The 17,264-nt window shown below is 52.1% G+C and overlaps 2 protein-coding genes across 4 annotated transcripts; one reads left to right on the top strand and one right to left on the bottom strand.

Annotated features, from left to right (window-relative positions):
* Positions 1-346: 346 nt before the first annotated feature.
* On the top strand, positions 347-3,704 carry TPI1 (triosephosphate isomerase 1). The gene is made up of 7 exons (NM_001013589.3): positions 347-497; positions 1,619-1,742; positions 1,858-1,942; positions 2,021-2,153; positions 2,428-2,513; positions 2,897-2,984; positions 3,116-3,704. The coding sequence occupies exons 1-7, from the start codon at positions 383-385 to the stop codon at positions 3,232-3,234; spliced, it is 750 nt and encodes a 249-aa protein (NP_001013607.1). The 5' UTR covers positions 347-382; the 3' UTR covers positions 3,235-3,704.
* A 97-nt stretch (positions 3,705-3,801) lies between these two features.
* Positions 3,802-6,900, bottom strand: SPSB2 (splA/ryanodine receptor domain and SOCS box containing 2). 3 transcript variants are annotated; one of them, XM_005207162.5, is made up of 3 exons: positions 6,064-6,231; positions 5,150-5,897; positions 3,802-4,187 (listed from the first exon to the last, which is right to left on the bottom strand). In XM_005207162.5, the coding sequence occupies exons 2-3, from the start codon at positions 5,811-5,813 to the stop codon at positions 4,060-4,062; spliced, it is 792 nt and encodes a 263-aa protein (XP_005207219.1). In that variant the 5' UTR covers positions 5,814-5,897; positions 6,064-6,231; the 3' UTR covers positions 3,802-4,059.
* Between the last annotated feature and the right edge of the window lie 10,364 nt (positions 6,901-17,264).

Genomic DNA, 17,264 nt, shown 5'->3' with positions numbered 1-17,264 from the left:
CAGGCCTTCAGCCAGCCAGCGAGCGCCCCTGGGGGAGCCTTCTAGCCCTCTGTGGGGCGGGGGGGCTGCAGCCGTGAAGCGGGGGTTCCCCGGAGCGCGGGGCGCACAGTTCGCGCCTTCTCCCTAAAGTCAGGCATTTCAAGCTGAAAGCGACCCAAGCGAGCCCGCGACAGCCGTGGAACGTTGCTACAAGAAAGGGGGTAACGTCAGAACCTCGCAACGCGGGCGGCGGGCGGGGCCGGGGGCAGGGCTCCCGCGGGCCGGGCCAGCCATGGACGAGGACGCAGAGGGGGCGGGTTTCTGCATCTCCGCGCTCTATATAAGCGGCCAGTGGACGCGGGGGCGCGCTGCTCCTGACCTTCAGCGTGCCTGCTCCTCAGCCATGGCGCCCTCCAGGAAGTTCTTCGTTGGGGGGAACTGGAAGATGAACGGGAGGAAGAACAATCTGGGGGAACTCATCAACACTCTGAACGCGGCCAAGGTGCCAGCCGACACCGGTGAGCCCTGGCCAGGGAGGGCCAGGGTGGGCGGTCGGGCGTGGTCGCCCTCTCCGGAACTCAGCCCGGGTCCGCGTGGCCCTGCGTGCAGGGCTGGGGTCCAGGGCTGTCGGGATCTGGGCCTGAGCTCCGCGGCCGCTGAACCGGGGGTGTTACGGCGGGGAAAGGCGGGGCCGCATCTCACGGTACCCCCTGGCTGTGGGTCGTGGGGCGGATGGTGGCCCCGGGGCGCAGACGGGGCCTGCACCGGCCGGGACTGAAAGGTGAGCCCAGCCCCTGCGGGCGATCGGGAGAAGCGGGCGGCTGCCCGGTGCGTGGGGGTGGAGGCTGCCTGCCGGCTCCGGCTGCCCCCTGGGCGCCGGCTCCGTGCGCCGCCGCACGTAGCCCGCCGGAGACTCCTCCCCGCGCCTCGCCGGGTCCGCAGAGCTCCCCTACCCAACCACGTCGGCCTCCTGAGCTATCGCTCCGATCCAGTCCTCTCGGCGTCCTGTAGGACTCCGGCCTTCCGCGGAAAGGGGCAGAGCCATTTGGGAATGAGGCGCGCTCCTACCGTTTTCTCCAGCCTAAAAACGGGAAAGCGCAAGGCCTCTAGGAACTGGTCGACTCGCTGCCACCCACGGCCTGCGTCCTTGTCCCCTCACCCACCTAAGTCACAGAACCTCGGAGCTGATCAAGAGGCATCCTCTTGTGGTTTATTATCCCAAAGACCCTAGTACAAATCCCAGGAGTTGGCTTCTGCTTTTGCTGAAAATCCTGGCCTGGCCTAGGGGAGGTGGTGATGGGCTATTTTAGAAGGGAGGCGGGGTTGGCCCCCAGAGAATGCTGAGTCTAAGAGGTGCTCAGGCCCAGAATAGCCTGGGGAAATCAGAGCCACAGCTGCTAAAGAGCAGAGGGCAGGGCAAGGGCCATGGCCTCTCAGGGGTACCTGGGAGGCTCAAAGACTTGGGTACAGGCCCAGCCTGGGCTGCAAAGTGGACAGAGATGATCGTGCTGGGGTGAAAAAGGGCAAAAGCAGAACTAAGAAAGTGGTGAAGGCGAGGGGACTCTGGAGCACAGGATGGGGTCTGGGGAATGAAGATTTCCCTGTGATCTCATCCCGTCTGTCACCATCTCATCCTCAGAGGTGGTTTGCGCACCCCCCACCGCCTACATTGACTTCGCCCGGCAGAAGCTAGATCCCAAGATTGCCGTGGCTGCGCAGAACTGTTACAAAGTGGCCAATGGGGCCTTTACGGGGGAGATCAGGTAAGATGCTAGTGGCAGAGGGGTGGGAGGGGGACCCCCAGCCCTCACTGTCCTCATGGAGGGGACAGCGACAGGGTGGGCTCCCTGCTGAACCACGGCTTTTCTCTTCCTTTAGCCCTGGCATGATCAAAGATCTTGGAGCCACGTGGGTAGTCCTGGGGCACTCCGAGAGAAGGCATGTCTTTGGGGAGTCAGATGAGGTTAGTAACGGGGCGGGGGGAGGAGATGAGGGCTGGCTTGTTCCTAGACGGGTGCTCACCAAGTCCGTTCCTCAACAGCTGATTGGGCAGAAAGTGGCCCATGCCCTGGCAGAGGGACTTGGAGTGATTGCCTGCATTGGGGAGAAGTTAGATGAGAGGGAAGCTGGCATCACGGAGAAGGTCGTTTTCGAGCAAACCAAGGTCATCGCAGGTATCTCTGGAAAAAGGGGCCTTTGAACCCAGGGCTATGAGACACAGAGGGTGGGGTCGGATGCCCTGCAGCCTGAGCCTATCTGGTGCTGATGCAGGAAAGGGGAGGGTGGGAATCCTGTATCCTTCCTATTACTTCTACTCCTGCCTCTAATGTCACTTTCCTATAATAGCCACCAGGGGGCAGTAGGCCACCAGCACTCTCGTTCTCTGGGAAACCACTGGTTATGTTCTTCCTTGTTTTCACCCTGCCACCTGTGATCTCTGTCCCACAGATAACGTGAAGGATTGGAGCAAGGTTGTCTTGGCCTATGAGCCTGTGTGGGCCATTGGTACTGGCAAGACGGCAACACCGCAACAGGTAACCAAGCCCAGGAGCCCTGTCCTCATCCTCCCCTGTCTTGATAGAACTGGATGACCACAGAGACCACCTGGGCCAACCCCTCATTTAAAAGACAGGAGAGGGACTTCCCTGGAGGTTAAGACTCCACTGCAGGGGGCACTGGTTTGACCCTAGTCAGGGAACTAAGATCTTGAATGCTACATGTCAATCCTGCATGCTACACGTCAAGACTAAATAATAAAAGGAGAAAAGAGAGTTACTTGTCCCAGGATACCCATTCCAGGGCCTGGGTGGGATTGAAGCCCCAGGGTTCTTGCCCGCAAACCACATTGCCTGTCTCCATTGGAGCCCAGGGTTTTTTCCCCAGTGAGTGAAGGTCTTAGTCTGGCTTCTTGTTCTAGGCCCAGGAAGTACACGAAAAGCTCCGGGGATGGCTTAAGTCCAACGTCTCTGATGCAGTGGCTCAGAGCGCCCGCATCATTTATGGGGGTAAGTGGGTTTGGCTCCAGCCTGAGGTGGGGTGGGCTGAGAACCAGACCGAGCCCTCCTTCAACCTGGAGGTCGGTGTGGAGTACCCTCATATCATCGCTGACCACTCCTGCTCTTGTCTCCCTTCCCAGGTTCTGTGACGGGGGCAACCTGCAAGGAGCTGGCAAGCCAGCCTGATGTGGATGGCTTCCTTGTGGGCGGTGCTTCCCTCAAGCCTGAGTTCGTTGACATCATCAATGCCAAACAATAAGCCCTGTCTATCTCTACTACCCTTCCTGCTGAGCCAGGGACTAGGTAGCTCAGAAGCCTAGTAACTGTACTGCCCCCCGACCTCCACACATGCTTCTCGTGGTGTCGCCTGACCCCTCTCGTGGCCGAATCCAAAGTACCTCTTCCTTTACCGTTTACACCCTACCTTGTCATGGTTGGGACCAGAACAATCCCGCCTCCACTTACTATACCCGTTGGAACTAAACCTGTCACCAAGGTGGCTGCTTCTTGGCTGAGAGGTGGGAGGGTGGTTTGCTCGTGGGTCCCCTCAGTCCCCAGTGAAGACAGGAGAGAACTGGTCCTGTCCCGTCTCCCGCCATGAGGCCAAGGGCTGAGAGAAAGCCCTGTCCTCAGCTGAGGCCAGGGCGCTGCTCCCTCCCACGGTGCCAACGCCTGTGTGTGTTGCGTCTGAGCAGTCCCGCGTGTGGGGGAATAAACACCTGGCACTGAGCCCTGTGGTTGTTCTTCACTAAACTTGCCCCCATCATATCTTTGCCTTTCTTGGGGCAGCTCGGGGACCCTTGTGCCCCAAAATACCACAGACCAGTTTCTACAGCAGCACATCTCTTATAATTTTTACTTGCAAAAATGTCTTGTGTACCAGGCTGCCACAGCCTTGACTAACAGCTCCATCCCTTCCACCCTCTGGGTGGTGGCTCTGGAGGGCGGCACTCAGACCTGAGGTGGGAGTGGGGGTGGGACCCAGCCTTGCCTGCCCGCAGTCTCCCTGGTGGTAGGTAGCCAGCAGTGCCTCCTGCCCCCGAGGGGTGAGTCAAGGCCCCAGGGCCATGTGTGGTTCCCCGAGTCACTGGTAGAGCAGGTAGCGCTTCAGGGCAGGGGGCAGGGGCAGGGCGGAAACGAGGCCTAGCCGGGTGTCTCCCAGGGCGTGGCGCACGCTCAGGCGGCTCAGGTGCCGAAGGGAGTGTGGTTCCGCTGGGGAAGAGAAGGAGGGAAGGTGAGTAGGGGTGCGACCTCCAGCCAGAAGTCCTCAAACCACGGGGTCCTGCCCAGGTTCCCTCTCTTCTCCGGCTGCAAGTCCACTCCCACCACGGTTGAGCGGGAGGCCTAAGGTGCCCTTAAGTTGTGTATCTGCTCTGGGGGAGGCATCTCAGATCTCACGCATCCCCAGTCAGAGCTGGGGTGAAGCCCTAAGGCCCTCTAAGCAAGGGGCCAAGGGGGCTCTGACAGTGGGGCTGGCCCAGGCTTTGAATCTAGAGAGGCCTTGGCACTGGGGCTGGTGAAAAAGGAAGGCCTTCTTCACTCTACAATGGTTCCCATGGGCTACAGTGGCGAGAGGCAGCCACCGTCCACTGAAGACTTTGCAACTGCAGAAAGGCCTGGCTCCCTGGTTCCCCAAGGAGGCCTCTGCCCGCAGCCCCACCTCAAGGCCTGCCTCCTTCACTGCTCTCCTTCCAGGTGCCCCAGCCTCAATGGCTCCTTCCTGGGGTTTGGTGGAAGAAGGAAGTAGGTGTGTGTCACAGAGTCAGAGCCCAAAGAGCCAGGTACACGCCCTGGGTGCCTGGCACCGCAGGTCCTCTTCCTCCTGGAGTTGGACTCCTAGCTCAGGGCAGATTTAACCCTTTGCACCTCTTGTTCCAGGGGCTGAGCTCTCCTGAGAAGCCCTAATCCCTGGGGTGTGTCCCTCCGTTCTGAGGATTCACCACCTACTAGCAAGTTGCTTTCCCAACTTTTACTTACTTTTACCTCTAGGACTGTTAGGAAGATGAACTTAGGTAACAGCTGTGAAGTCCCTTAGCCAATCCTGGCACTGAACTGAGTAGCAGACCAGTCAGATGATGGCCCATTCCCTCTGTGGTTGTAAGGTGCTGAGCATCCATCCCAAACCACAGCCACCAGGGACCGAACACTCGCCCCACACCCGTCCCAGGCCTCACCTCTCCTTTCGCCCAGGTAGTTGATGCGGACCTGGCACTGGCCCCAGACCGCGCTTACTGCTGGATAGAGGGTCCTGCCCTTCAGTCCGCGGAAGGCCGGTCCCAGGTAGGTGCCCCCGACAGCGTAGCCCAGAGTTCCCTCCTCCATGTCCAGTACCACCAGCAGCCTCTCTGGCACCTCCAGCGGCTCACCCTGAGGTCCAGGTGGATACTGGGGGGCCCCAGGCCCCTTGCTCTGATGGTACAGTTTCCCCCGCCCAATGTCCCAGCCCCACGACTCGCTGTTGCTACCCAGCAGCGCCGCATAGTGGTCAGCCTGCAGCGGGGCGCGGGCTGTGGCCACGCCCACCACGGCGTGGGTGCCCCTCTGTTCCCGGGGCCAGCTGATCTCCCAGGCGTGCAGGCCCCTCGAGTAGCCCCTCTTCCCTCGGGCCCCATCAGTGCTCTGGGCCACGGGCCGCCGTTCAAAGCACAAGCCCCCTTCCTTGACCTCGATGTTCTCCGAGCAGTCCTTGGGGTTCCAGCCGTGGCGCCTCTGGGCCCCCAGGTCAGGAGGGGGAGCAGACAGCAGCTCCTCCAAGCCCTCGGGACGAGACCTGTCAGGGTACAGGGCCTGTGGGGTGGAGGGGTCGCTGCTGCCCCCTGCCAAGGCCGTCTGGCCCATGGAGATGAGGAGCTGGACGATTCCCCGAGAGAGGTTTGCTGCGGCGTCTCTCTTCTGAAAGTTGAGCTCCGGGTCGGGATCGACCTAGCGAGGATTTGGGAGAGAAGAGGGTGTGAACCGAGGGATCCTGGAGGGGACTCGTCACTCAGGTTTGCATCCATCCTTGTCCCCAGGTTTGCTCACCGCTCCTCTCCTCCCTTTTCGCTCCCCTCAAAGCTCCTAGGCCCATCGTTACCCTGCCCTCACCTACCTGTCCGGGCCTCTCGAGACTCGCGAGTTCGCCGCCTTTGAACCTGCCCAGGGACCGTCCCCTTCACCCGCTCCGTGCCCCTGTCACCGCCCCCGAACCTCGCCCGGCTTCGCCCGGCTTCGCGTGCCCGGAGGTCGCCTGCCCTCCGGAGGAGCCGAGCCGAAAGTTACCGAAGCGCGCAGGGGGCAGAACCCCTGCCGCTTCCGCCTTCGGCCCCGCCCCCAGGCCGCGCCCCCAGGCCCCGCCCACAAAGCCCTTTGGGGCGGTTAACCCTCTCGCTGCTGCGCCAGGTCGAGTCGCGCCCCGAGGCCACGACCCCCGTGGGGGCCCTAGAGGGTAGTTACCACTTGGCTGAGGCGGGGGCCGTCGGGGCCCCGTGGTGCGTAGAGGCCACTCACGGGCAGTTAACCTCTGGGCAGCGTGCAGGCCGCCCCCGAGGCCATCTGCCCGGCGCTTAACCCATTCTTGGCCACTAGGGAGTCCGCCCCAGGCAGCCCAAGCTCAGAATTAACCCTTTCATGGTATCGTCGCTTTGAGGTCCCTGGAGGTCTGTTCTTCAAAAACTTTGAGTCGCCTGGGCAACCAGCTCCTGAGCCCCTCGGGATACGGGACACGAGGTCAAGGAAGGACCTCCATTGTGGTGCCGTCTATTTCCGAGTGCTGCTGATTCTAGGTCATGTTACTGGGCTGATCTTTTTCTGACCTGGGGTGTGAGTCAGCCGGCTGTAAGCCTGGGGCTCTGAAATCTGAGTTTCTGGCTCTGCATGCATCACCCTACACATGAATCCACTGCTGAGCTAGTGGCCTCATCTGGTAGTGCAGTGGTTAAGACCTTGCTTGTGCGAGAAGCTACTGCACTAATTAGCTCTGTGACCTTGGAGAGGTTGCCAAACATCTCCAGAGCTGTTTTCTCCTATGTGATATGGGAATAATGATGGTGCTTACTTCACAGGGTTGAGACAATCCAGGCAAAGTCTGCTAGTAGTATGCACTCAACTAAGCATAGCTATTTCTGTTTCCATAACATTTACTAAGGGCCCGTTTTATCTTTTTAAAAGTATTTATTTGACTGCATCAGGCCTTAGATGCATTATAAGAAATCTTTCACTGCAGAGCACAGATTCTCTAGTTGCATCGCATGGGCTTAGTTACTCTGAGACATGTGGGATATTAGTTCCCTAACTAGGGATCAGACCTGCGTCCCTTGCATTGCAAGGCAGATTCTTAACCACTGGGCAACCAGGGAAGTCCCAAGTGCCCATTTTATAGAGATGCAATATCCGTGACTCAGCAGTAAATAATTTCTCAATGAGGGAAACACCGATCTGATCCCTGAATTGGGAAGACTCCCTGCAGGAGGAAATGACAACCCTCTCCAGTATTCTTGCCAGGAAAATCCCCATGGACAGAGGCATCTGGAGGGGTACAGTCCATGGGATCGTAAAGAGTTGGAGACAGCTGAGCGATTTAGCACAATATAAGATAGTGGCAATACCTGCTGTGGAGACAGGCTGACTGGATGTGAATGCCTGAAGGCTTTTAGGCAGGGGACCTTGGGCCAATACTAACTTCCTCATGCCTGTTCCTCTGTCTGTAAAATGGAGATACTATTGGTTTATCTACTGCATAAGCTCTAGTGAGGATCCGGTGAGATTATTCAGTAAAGCACTTAGAACAATTTCTGGTTCAAATTTAATCATGTGTGCTGAGCACTAAGGACTAAGCAGTGAATCCTCAAGGAAGTTACAAGAACATTTATAAAACAGTTTATCATGTGTTAGATAAAATTCTGGGTATCTAGAAGGTACTAGGGGAGTAAAAAGGATAGGACTGCTAACCAGGGATCAAGCAGTTTAGAAAGGAAAGTGTCCTGGAGGAGATGACAGTGGACTGAATCTTTAAGAATGACAGGAGGAGATTTCCCTGGGTGTCCAGTGGTTAAGACTTCATGCTTCCACTGCAGGGGGCATACATTCGATCCCCGGTCAGGGAACTAAGATCCCTCATGCCACACAGTGCGGCCAAAAAAGGAAAAAAAGACAAGGAATTTATCTGACAAGTGGTTCTGCAGGACAGAGATTGGATTAGAGTCACTGCATGAAGAAGACATTCAGACTGAGTGGTCAACAAAAAACAACAACAACAACAAAAAAAAAAAACAGGACTTCCCTGGTGGTACAGTACATAAGACTCTCCCTGCCAGTGCAGGGGATATGGCTTCCATCCCAGGTCCCGGGAGATTTCACATGCCACGGAGCACTTAGCCCGTGTGTCACAACCTCGGAGGCCCACGTGCCTAGAGCCTGTGCTCCACAACAAGAGCAGTCACTGCACTGAGGAACCCGTGCACTGTAATGAAGACCCAGTGCAACCAAAAAACAAAAAACAGAAGCAGTAGCGCTTGGAAGACTTCAGGGTTTCTGTAGCAAGAACGGAAGCTTGAGACACAAGCCTAGGGAAGTGGGTGTGAGATCAGGAGGCCTAAGAATGCAAACGTTAACTGGTAGGACAGATGGGTAACGGGGAGCCACATAAGAAAGAAACTGGGGAGGAACATGGCGGAAAACTCCTTTTAGAAAGATCCCCCTGGCAGCAATGGAAAGCAGGCTTCAAGGGACATAGATGGGAGCAAGAAGATTGGTTCCAGTGGCCCAGTTGACAAAGTGTTGAGAGCCTGGAATAGGGCAGTTGAAATAAGGATGAAAAGAATTCAAGAAACACTGATGAAACGGCAAGATCTGGTGACTGATTAGATGCTAAGGCCAGGAGGAGGAAGGAGAGAAAGGGAGGTTTCCTTTTTTCATTTTGACTGCACGGGGGAGGGCGGGGGGCGCCTCTTGTTGTGGAGCATCAGCTCAAGAGCTTGTGGGCTCAGTGTCAGGGCCCACAAGGGGCTCATAGGGTATAATTTAAAAATGACCCATTGTGGCGACCTGACAACAAGGGACGAAGTCACAGTGGCCACATTGCCCTGGTGGCATCCTATTTTTCCCTTAAGGAGATATCCTGTTTTTCCCTGCTGGTGCCAGTTTCTCAAGACTACGTGACAACCCAGCTGTGAGACCCCTCAGACTACATGATCACAAGACCCCAGGTGTGGGCTAAAGATAAACTAAGGCCCCCTCCCTTCAGGGCACAATTTCCCACCAATGGGTATAAGAAGGGTTGGCTGTAAAGGGAGGGCACTGGTTTCTCTCTAAAGCCGGTCATTTTCTCTCTTCTATAATAAATCTTTCTCTGCCTGAATGCCCGGGTCGCTCTCTTTTTCTCCACGCTCTCCTTACACTTGGTAGTTGTGGCGTGAGAATTTTGTTCCCCCGAAGCATGTGGGGTCTTAGTTCCCAGACCAGGGGAACCCATTTCCCCTTCATTGCAAGATGGATACTTAACCACTACACCACCAGGAAAATCCAAAAGGGAGGTTTCTAGCCAGGAAGAATTTGTTAGAAGGTGGTGCCACAAGTGAAGGTGGAGATGACGAAAGAGGAGCCAATGGGGACAGGGCAGGAGGGTGGGAGAAAGAGATGGTGGGTTCACTTTAGGACAGGTTTTTGAGGTGCCGGAACAACTCAGTGGAACCATCCAGAACATGCTTGACAATGGCAAGTCTGGAAAAGAAAAAGAAAGGCCTGGGGATGGGGGGTGGAGTAGTGAGAAGCCTGGACTAGAGATATAAATTTGGGAAGTGTGTCAGCCAGGAGTTGAACTCCAGGAATCAAGAGGGGCCCTGGAGTGTGTGTGCAGAGTGTGAGTGTGCAGAGTTAGAAGACAAGGAGGACACAGCACAGCAGACAATTCAAGTCTGATTACATACACAATGTTTTCAGTCATTGGCAGCTTTAGTGAGAGAGCACATGTGTGTTGTAGGAGGTGGGGGTCCAGGTTGAAGGCACTGCCTGGATGCTAGACACTGTGCTACATGCTTCACATTTTTAGAGGGTAGAGAAGCAAAGGGCCAATTGCGTCTCATAGTTAAAATTACCCTTGAAAATCCCTTACTTACCCCATCTATTAGGTACAGCAGATGTTGTTCAGTCACTAAGTTGCTAAGTTGTGTCAGACTCTTTGCAGCATATGTTAGCTTCATGTAAAACACAATACAGGGCAGTACACATACAATGATGTACAGAATATAATTTTCTTTTCTCTTTCTGCCATGCCCCATGTGGGCTCTTAGTTCTCTGACGAGGGATCAAACCCACACCCCCTGCACTGGAAGCATGGAGTCTTCACCACTGGACCATCAGGAAAGTCCTTTATATTATTATAATTCAGGAGAAAGAACGCACATTAAAAAGAAAGATCCCACATGATGCAATAGAGATCCAGTATGCTTCAATTAAGATAACGCTGCCAAATAAATACTAAAAAAAGAAGAAAAAGAAAAAATTATAAACAGAAAGAAAGATGTGAACCTGAACACTTGTCATCCACCCAACCTGGATATTCTTGCCAGTGCGACAACAAAAATAAAGATATGTCTTGGCGGACGGATATCAAGCCTAATCCAAGGCCAACTCTAGCTCAGTTTGAGAAGCTGCACCTGCTCAGCTGTTGGTGATTTCAATGCTTCTTCACCAATTGTTCCCGCTGACTCTTGAACTGCTCAATTTGCTGGTAATAGCTCAAATATCCCATAGTGCTACAAGTAATTTTAACTTTTTTTTTTTTACTGAAATGTAACATATTGTCACCCTGGTTATTTAACTTATATGCAGAGTACATCATGAGAAACGCTGGGCTGGAAGAAACACAAGCTGGAATCAAGATTGCCGGGAGAAATATCAATAACCTCAGATATGCAGATGACACCACCCTTATGGCAGAAAGTGAAGAGGAACTCAAAAGCCTCTTGATGAAAATGAAAGTGGAGAGTGAAAAAGTTGGCTTAAAGCTCAACATTCAGAAGACGAAGATCATGGCATCTGGTCCCATCACTTCATGGGAGATAGATGGGGAAACAGTGGAAACAGTGTCAGACTTTATTTTTCTGGGCTCCAAAATCACTACAGATGGTGACTGCAGCCATGAAATTAAAAGATGCTTACTCCTTGGAAGAAAAGTTATGACCAACCTAGATAGCATATTCAAAAGCAGAAACATTACTTTGCCAACAAAGGTCCGTCTAGTCAAGGCTATGGTTTTTCCAGTGGTCATGTATGAATGTGAGAGTTGGACTGTGAAGAAAGCTGAGCGCCGAAGAATTGATGCTTTTGAACTGTGGTGTTGGAGAAGACTCTTGAAAGTCCCTTGGACTGCAAGGAGATCCAACCAGTCCATTCTGAAGGAGATCAGCCCTGGGATTTCTTTGGAAGGAATGATGCTAAAGCTGAAACTCCAGTACTTTGGCCACCTCATGCGAAGAGTTGACTCATTGGAAAAGACTCTGATGCTGGGAGGGATTGGGGGCAGGAGGAAAAGGGGACGACAGAGGATGAGATGGCTGGATGGCATCACCGACTCAATGGACGTGAGTCTGAGTGAACTCTGGGATTTGGTGATGGACAGGGAGGCCTGGCGTGCTGCGATTCATGGGGTTGCAAAGAGTCGGACACGACTGAGCGACTGAACTCAACTGAACTGAACTGAACATATACAAAGTACACTAACCTGAAACTGCTCAGGGAATTTTACATATTTATATATAGCAAAAAGATGAAGAAAATGTCCAGCATTCCAGACAGCTCTTTCTTGACCTGACACAATACCCCTAAAGGTACCTCCTCAGTTCAGTTCAGTTCAGTTGCTCAGTCGTGTCTGACTCTTTGCAATCCCATGAATTGCAGCACGCCAGGCCTCCCTATCCATCACCAACTCCCGGAGTTCACTCAAACCCACGTCCATTGAGTCGGTGGTGCCATCCAGCCATCTCATCCTCTGTCGTCCCCTTCTCCTCCTGCCCCCAATCCCTTCCAGCATCAGAGTCTTTTCCAATGAGTCAACTCTTCGCATGAGGTGGCCAAAGTACTGGAGTTTCAGCTTTAGCATCATTCCTTCCAAAGAACACCCAGGGCTGATCTCCTTTAGAATGGACTGGTTGTTTGAGCTCTATAGATTAGCTTTACTTTGGCCACCTGCTGTGAACAGCTGACTCATCTGAAAAGACCCTGATGCTGGGAAGGATTGAAAGCAAGAGAAGGGGACCACAGAGGATGAGATGGTTGGATGGCATCACCTACTCAATGGACATGAGTTTGAGTAAGCTGTGGGCGTTGGTGATGGACAGGGAGGCCTGGTGTGCTGCAGTCCATGGGGTGGCAAAGAGTCAGACATGACTGAGCGACTGAACTGACGGACTGACTGACTTCATCGATTTCTTGCAAATGAAACAATACAGTATGTATTCTTTGTATTCTTTTGTGTCTGACCTGTTTTTTTCTCAACATTATGTCTTTGAGAGTCATCCATGTTGTTGCATGAAATGATAGTTGTTTGAGTTTTCCATTGTATGAGTGGGCTTCCCTGATGGTTCAGCAAGTAAAGAGTCCACCTGAAATGCAGGAGACACAGGAGACTTGGGTCGGGAAGATCCCCTGGAGGAGGAAATGGCAACCCACTCCAGTAATCTTGCCTGGAATATTCCATGGACAGAGGAGCCTGGCAGCCTATAGTCCAGGGGGTCACAAAGAGTCAGACACAACTGAGCACACAGCATGTGCACGTTGTATGGATATACCACAACTGTTTCCATTTTTAGCTACTATGGAGAAAGCTACTGTGTACAGTTATCAGGAGTCGTTTGATGGACCTAGGCAGCTCATTTTTGTCAGGGGCATACTTATGCGCAGAATTGTTGGGTTACAAGGAATTACAATGTATAGATTTAACCACATGTACTTTTCAGGTTTCTCTACACAGAGGGATTTTGTTCAGAAATGAAATTGTTCAGTTATTTTACAGCATGGAACACTGTAACAAGTTTATGAAAATTTGAGCTGTTCGGTTCTTCCTCTTTATCAGTTCCTCAGTTTTTTATTACTGTTTTTCTGTTCTTCATGTTTTTCAGTTTCTTCCACAGAGCCACCATGATCCACTTGATATGGCTGCTCAGTGAGTTTCACTTCTTTGTCAACAGAAAACCCTTAAAGTTCTAAACACATTCTTCCCAACATGCAAGAACTGTTTGAGGCTTGTTTCCATGCCTACTTAATATAAAGGATGCAACTGGAAATATTGGAGCATCTTCAAATCGTTCAACTCATGACCACATTAAGCCCAGGATCAGCTCTCCCTGGCTCTCAAGGAGGAATCTCAGCCTCATGCATGTGACTTCGAAACAGAACTTCATGCTTACAGCAGAGCGAAGGACAGGGGTGATGTTGGGGGGAGGAAGACTTCAATGCCTTTATGAGCACATTCATAAAGTGTGTGGGACTGCAGAGTGGTACTGCCACCTGTGAGTAGCAATGACAAAGCCAAGGCCTTTCTCTCTGATGTCCAACTTTGCTTCTAGGATGTAAGCTGTAAAAGCAAATCAGGAAAAATACTACAACTACCCAGGACTTTGCATTTGAAATGTTGGTGTACAGAAGAAAAAAAAAAAAATTTTTTTTTAAGGACACTGGGATTTGTATCTTTGTAGAACTCTCTGGCTTTATTAAACACTCTGCTGCACTGCCTCCAGGAAAGGAGGTGGAAGAGGTGGTCACGAGCTCATTTTGTTGTTGTTCAGTTGTGTCTGACTCTTTGAGACCCCGTGGATCATAGCCTTCTTTATCCATGGGATTCCCCAGGCAAGAATACTGGAGCAGGTTGCCATTTCCTCCTCCGGGGAATCTTCCTGACCCAGGGATTGAACCCAGCTCTCCTGTGTTGCAGGTGAGTTCTTTACCTCTGAGGCACCAGGAAGCCCCCACAAAGTCTTTCCTTACTTTTATACCAGGGTCTTGGGCTTCTAGTTTGGAAACATAAAAGCAGCCAGGCAAGTCCCCCTCAGAAGATACCAACCTCGCTATATTCTGGAGGACAGTGCTTTGGCCAATACTTCTTAGTAGATCTGGGTAGGTTCCACCACAGATACAGCCTCATAAACGGTTGGAACATATCTGGTTTCTAAACCTGTTATGCCATCCTTGGCTAGTTGTGAAATCCTTCCATCCCAACGCCCTCTTGTCTGGCCGAAGTGTGAACTGTGACAAGACTGTTTTTCTTTTTCCTTTTCTGCCATGTATGGCCATTGTGAGGCACCTATTTCTGCTTCATTTCTTCTAGGAATAAGTTTAGTGTTTTCTCATTCCTCATTAAAGATTTATCACATGTACTTTGCTGTCCCTGTAACAGTTACAGGAGAACCTGATGACCTGGCTTCACACATCTATTAAATCTCAATTGCATGTGTGATTTCTTAAGGTCATACTCCTGTGCCACGTTGGAGATAGCCCTTGGTAAGTAAGCCTGTTTTCCTCCCAGCGCAGGAAGGGACTTCTGCTTCTTTGGGTGGGTGCCAGATGAAACTGTTAAGACTGCCTTCAGAAGGTGGGTCGTGTTATACAGAAAAGGGGCAGCTTAAAACACTAGTTTGAAAAGCAAAACACTAGAACCACAGTCAGGCTCAGGCCTAGAGCCAAGGGCAGAGTCCAGTCCCACCGTTGGTGGGGAGCAGTACCTGGAGACCTGCCACCCTATTTAATCTGAGAATTGGTGTGTTTGTGTGCACACTCCCGTGCTCAGTCGCGTTCAAGTCTTTGCGACCCCTTGAACTGTTGCCCACCAGGCTCCTCTGTCCATGGAATTCTCCACGCAAGAGTACTGCGTGCGGTGAGTTGCCGCAGGAAGCTTCCAGGGGAAGCTTCCCCAAGGATGGAACCTGTCTCCTACATTGGCAGAAGGATTCTTTAACGCTGCGCCCCCAGAGAAGCCCTAATTGTTGAGCTCACTTTAAGTGTGCCTGATGCAACCCCATCACCTCTCATTTAATCCACACAACTAAGATGGCCCAGTGTTTACAGGTTCATACACTGGGGCTCGGAAAGGCTAACCAACTTGTCTGTGACTAGAGCTGGTAAATGGCAGCGTCGGGATTCAAAAAATGAAAAGCCACTGCGCCAAACCCAAGGGTGGTGGCCAAATGGCGATTGCTGGTAACGCTCCCAGCTCTCCGAGCCAGACGCGCCACCCACGCCGCCGCCAGGGCACGGGTTATGTAACACGCGGGGGCGCGGACTCCCGGGGGCGACGGTCACGTGCGCGGCTATCTGCGCAGGCGCGGGGGCCGGGCGGCTGCAAGGGCTCGCGCGCCCCCTAGCGGCTGCAGCGGTGACGCGGTCTCCGCTCCGCCCGCCCCCGGTTTGCTGCTTTGCAGCTCCCGCCCCCGCCCACATCCCTCAGGCGTTTGACTCTGGAACGTTAAGCGCCGGAACAAAGGCCCCAGGGCGGAACCGAGGGCCTTTAAGCCGCGGCTGTTCCTTTGGGCTTCAGAGAGGAGTAGAAGGAGCCGGTGCTTCCTCAGATCCGCTTGTCGAGGCTAACACCCGGAGTTTCCGTACCTATAAAGGGCTCCTTTCCTCTGTCCCTCAAAAAACTGTCCTTACCTCGCCATCTCTCTCTTCTTCCTGTGGTTAGTGTCGCTCTGTCTAGGGATCCTCACCACAAGAGAGTCTGTGACCTCCACCTGGGAGGTGCGAGGCCACAAGTCGCAGCCAGCCAGGTTATGCTAAAAACTGCAGCCTAAAGGAGCTCGCCTATTATAAAAACCACTCTCTCAAACTCTGCCAGCCTACGTCAGCCTGTCATTAAAAGTCTTGCTTGCCAAGGCAATGCCCGTTTGTTTATCATTGGTAATTTTTAAAAGACTGGCTCAAGTTTGTCTAGGTTTTCTTCACCTTTATGTCCTTTAAGGCCTCCACTTTACAGTGACGCGTAAATGGGGATACCCGCTGGCTGGTCCTTCCCTTATGCCTCGTCAGGGATTCTCAAAGTGGAGGGAGGAACAGAGGGGATTTTATCTGTAAGGTAAATCCAAACTGAGGGCAAGGTGTCCTTAATTACTTTTGAAAAGCACATTTACTATTAGTTCTGGGGACATCCCTGGCGGTCCAGTGGCTGGGGCTGTGTGGTCCCAATGCGGGGTACACAGGTTCAATTTCCTGGTCAGGGAATTAGGATCCTGCGTGCTGTGCACAAACCTGGCTTAAGACAGCAAATAAAGAAAGCTTTACAAGTTTCTTTACAAAACTTATTTAGGAAAATAAAATGGTGGACTTCTCTGGTGGTCCAGTGGTTAGGACTCTGAGATTCCACTGCAGGGAGCCAGGGTTTGACTCCTAGTCCAGGAACCAAGAACCCTCACGCCGTGCCGTGTGGTCACACACAAAAATTGTGCAAGCATAATTTAAAGAGAATTTTTAAAAAGTACTGAAAACTCATCACAGTCTAATTACTGTACTGCCTTTTGTAGTTTGCTAGGACTGCCATAACAAAAGGCTTAAGTAGTTCAAGTGACAGAAATTTATTTTCTCACAGTTCTGGGGGCAATGCAAGAGCAAGGTGTCAACAGATTTGGTTTCCTGGGAGGCCTCTGTCCTTAGCTTGTAGCTGGCTGCGTGTTTCTATGTCCTCACACTGTCCTTTTCTCTGTGTGCCTGCCTCCCGTGTTCAGATATCCTCTTCTTAGGTTGATACCAGTCAGATTGGATTTGGGTCCACCCCAGTGGTCTCATTTTAACTTAATCATCTCTTTTAAGGCCCGATCCCCAATAGAGTCACATGCTGAAATACTGGGGGCAGGGTTTCAACCTATGAATTTGGTGACACACAGTTCAGCCCTTAACTGTTTTACTGTTATTTATGCTCTGAAATTATTTATCTCGATTATATCTGTATGGAGGAAACACCACATTGTGAGTTGCTAGCTTAAAACCAGTATTTATAGGAGAAAAATCAGTACATGCTAAAAAGTAGGGCATTTTGTTCTCCCTGGAGAGCCTGTTGTTAAAGATTTAACTGAACTTCACAGCTGTAGATGTTATTTTGTTTTTAGAATATAATTTGAATGTGAAAAATGGGAAACACACATACAAAAGATAGACCTTTTAGTTATTAGAACTAGTAAGATAGGATCAATTATATATAGAGAAAAATCAATAGTTATGGTGATGTGGCACTAGAGTAGAAATAGCTATATATTGAATATATTATATATGGATCAATGGAAAATACTCATCCAGGATTTTAATGGCATTTCAAATCAGTAGGTAAGGGTG

This window comes from Bos taurus, chromosome 5 (genome assembly GCF_002263795.3).
Source record: "Bos taurus isolate L1 Dominette 01449 registration number 42190680 breed Hereford chromosome 5, ARS-UCD2.0, whole genome shotgun sequence".
Classification (NCBI taxonomy): Eukaryota; Metazoa; Chordata; class Mammalia; order Artiodactyla; family Bovidae; genus Bos; species Bos taurus.
The sequence above is the reverse complement of the archived record's forward strand: the minus strand, read 5'-3'. Positions and strand labels throughout refer to the sequence as shown.

Excerpts from the sequence above, each read along its gene's own strand:
- TPI1 (NM_001013589.3), top strand. The coding sequence starts at position 383 with ATGGCGCCCTCCAGGAAGTTCTTCGTTGGGGGGAACTGGAAGATGAAC. Across the intron at positions 1,743-1,857 it reads GCCTTTACGGGGGAGATCAG|CCCTGGCATGATCAAAGATC; the intron begins GTAAGATGCTAG and ends CTCTTCCTTTAG. Across the intron at positions 2,985-3,115 it reads CGCCCGCATCATTTATGGGG|GTTCTGTGACGGGGGCAACC; the intron begins GTAAGTGGGTTT and ends CTCCCTTCCCAG.
- SPSB2 (XM_015471310.3), bottom strand. The coding sequence starts at position 5,813 with ATGGGCCAGACGGCCTTGGCAGGGGGCAGCAGCGACCCCTCCACCCCA.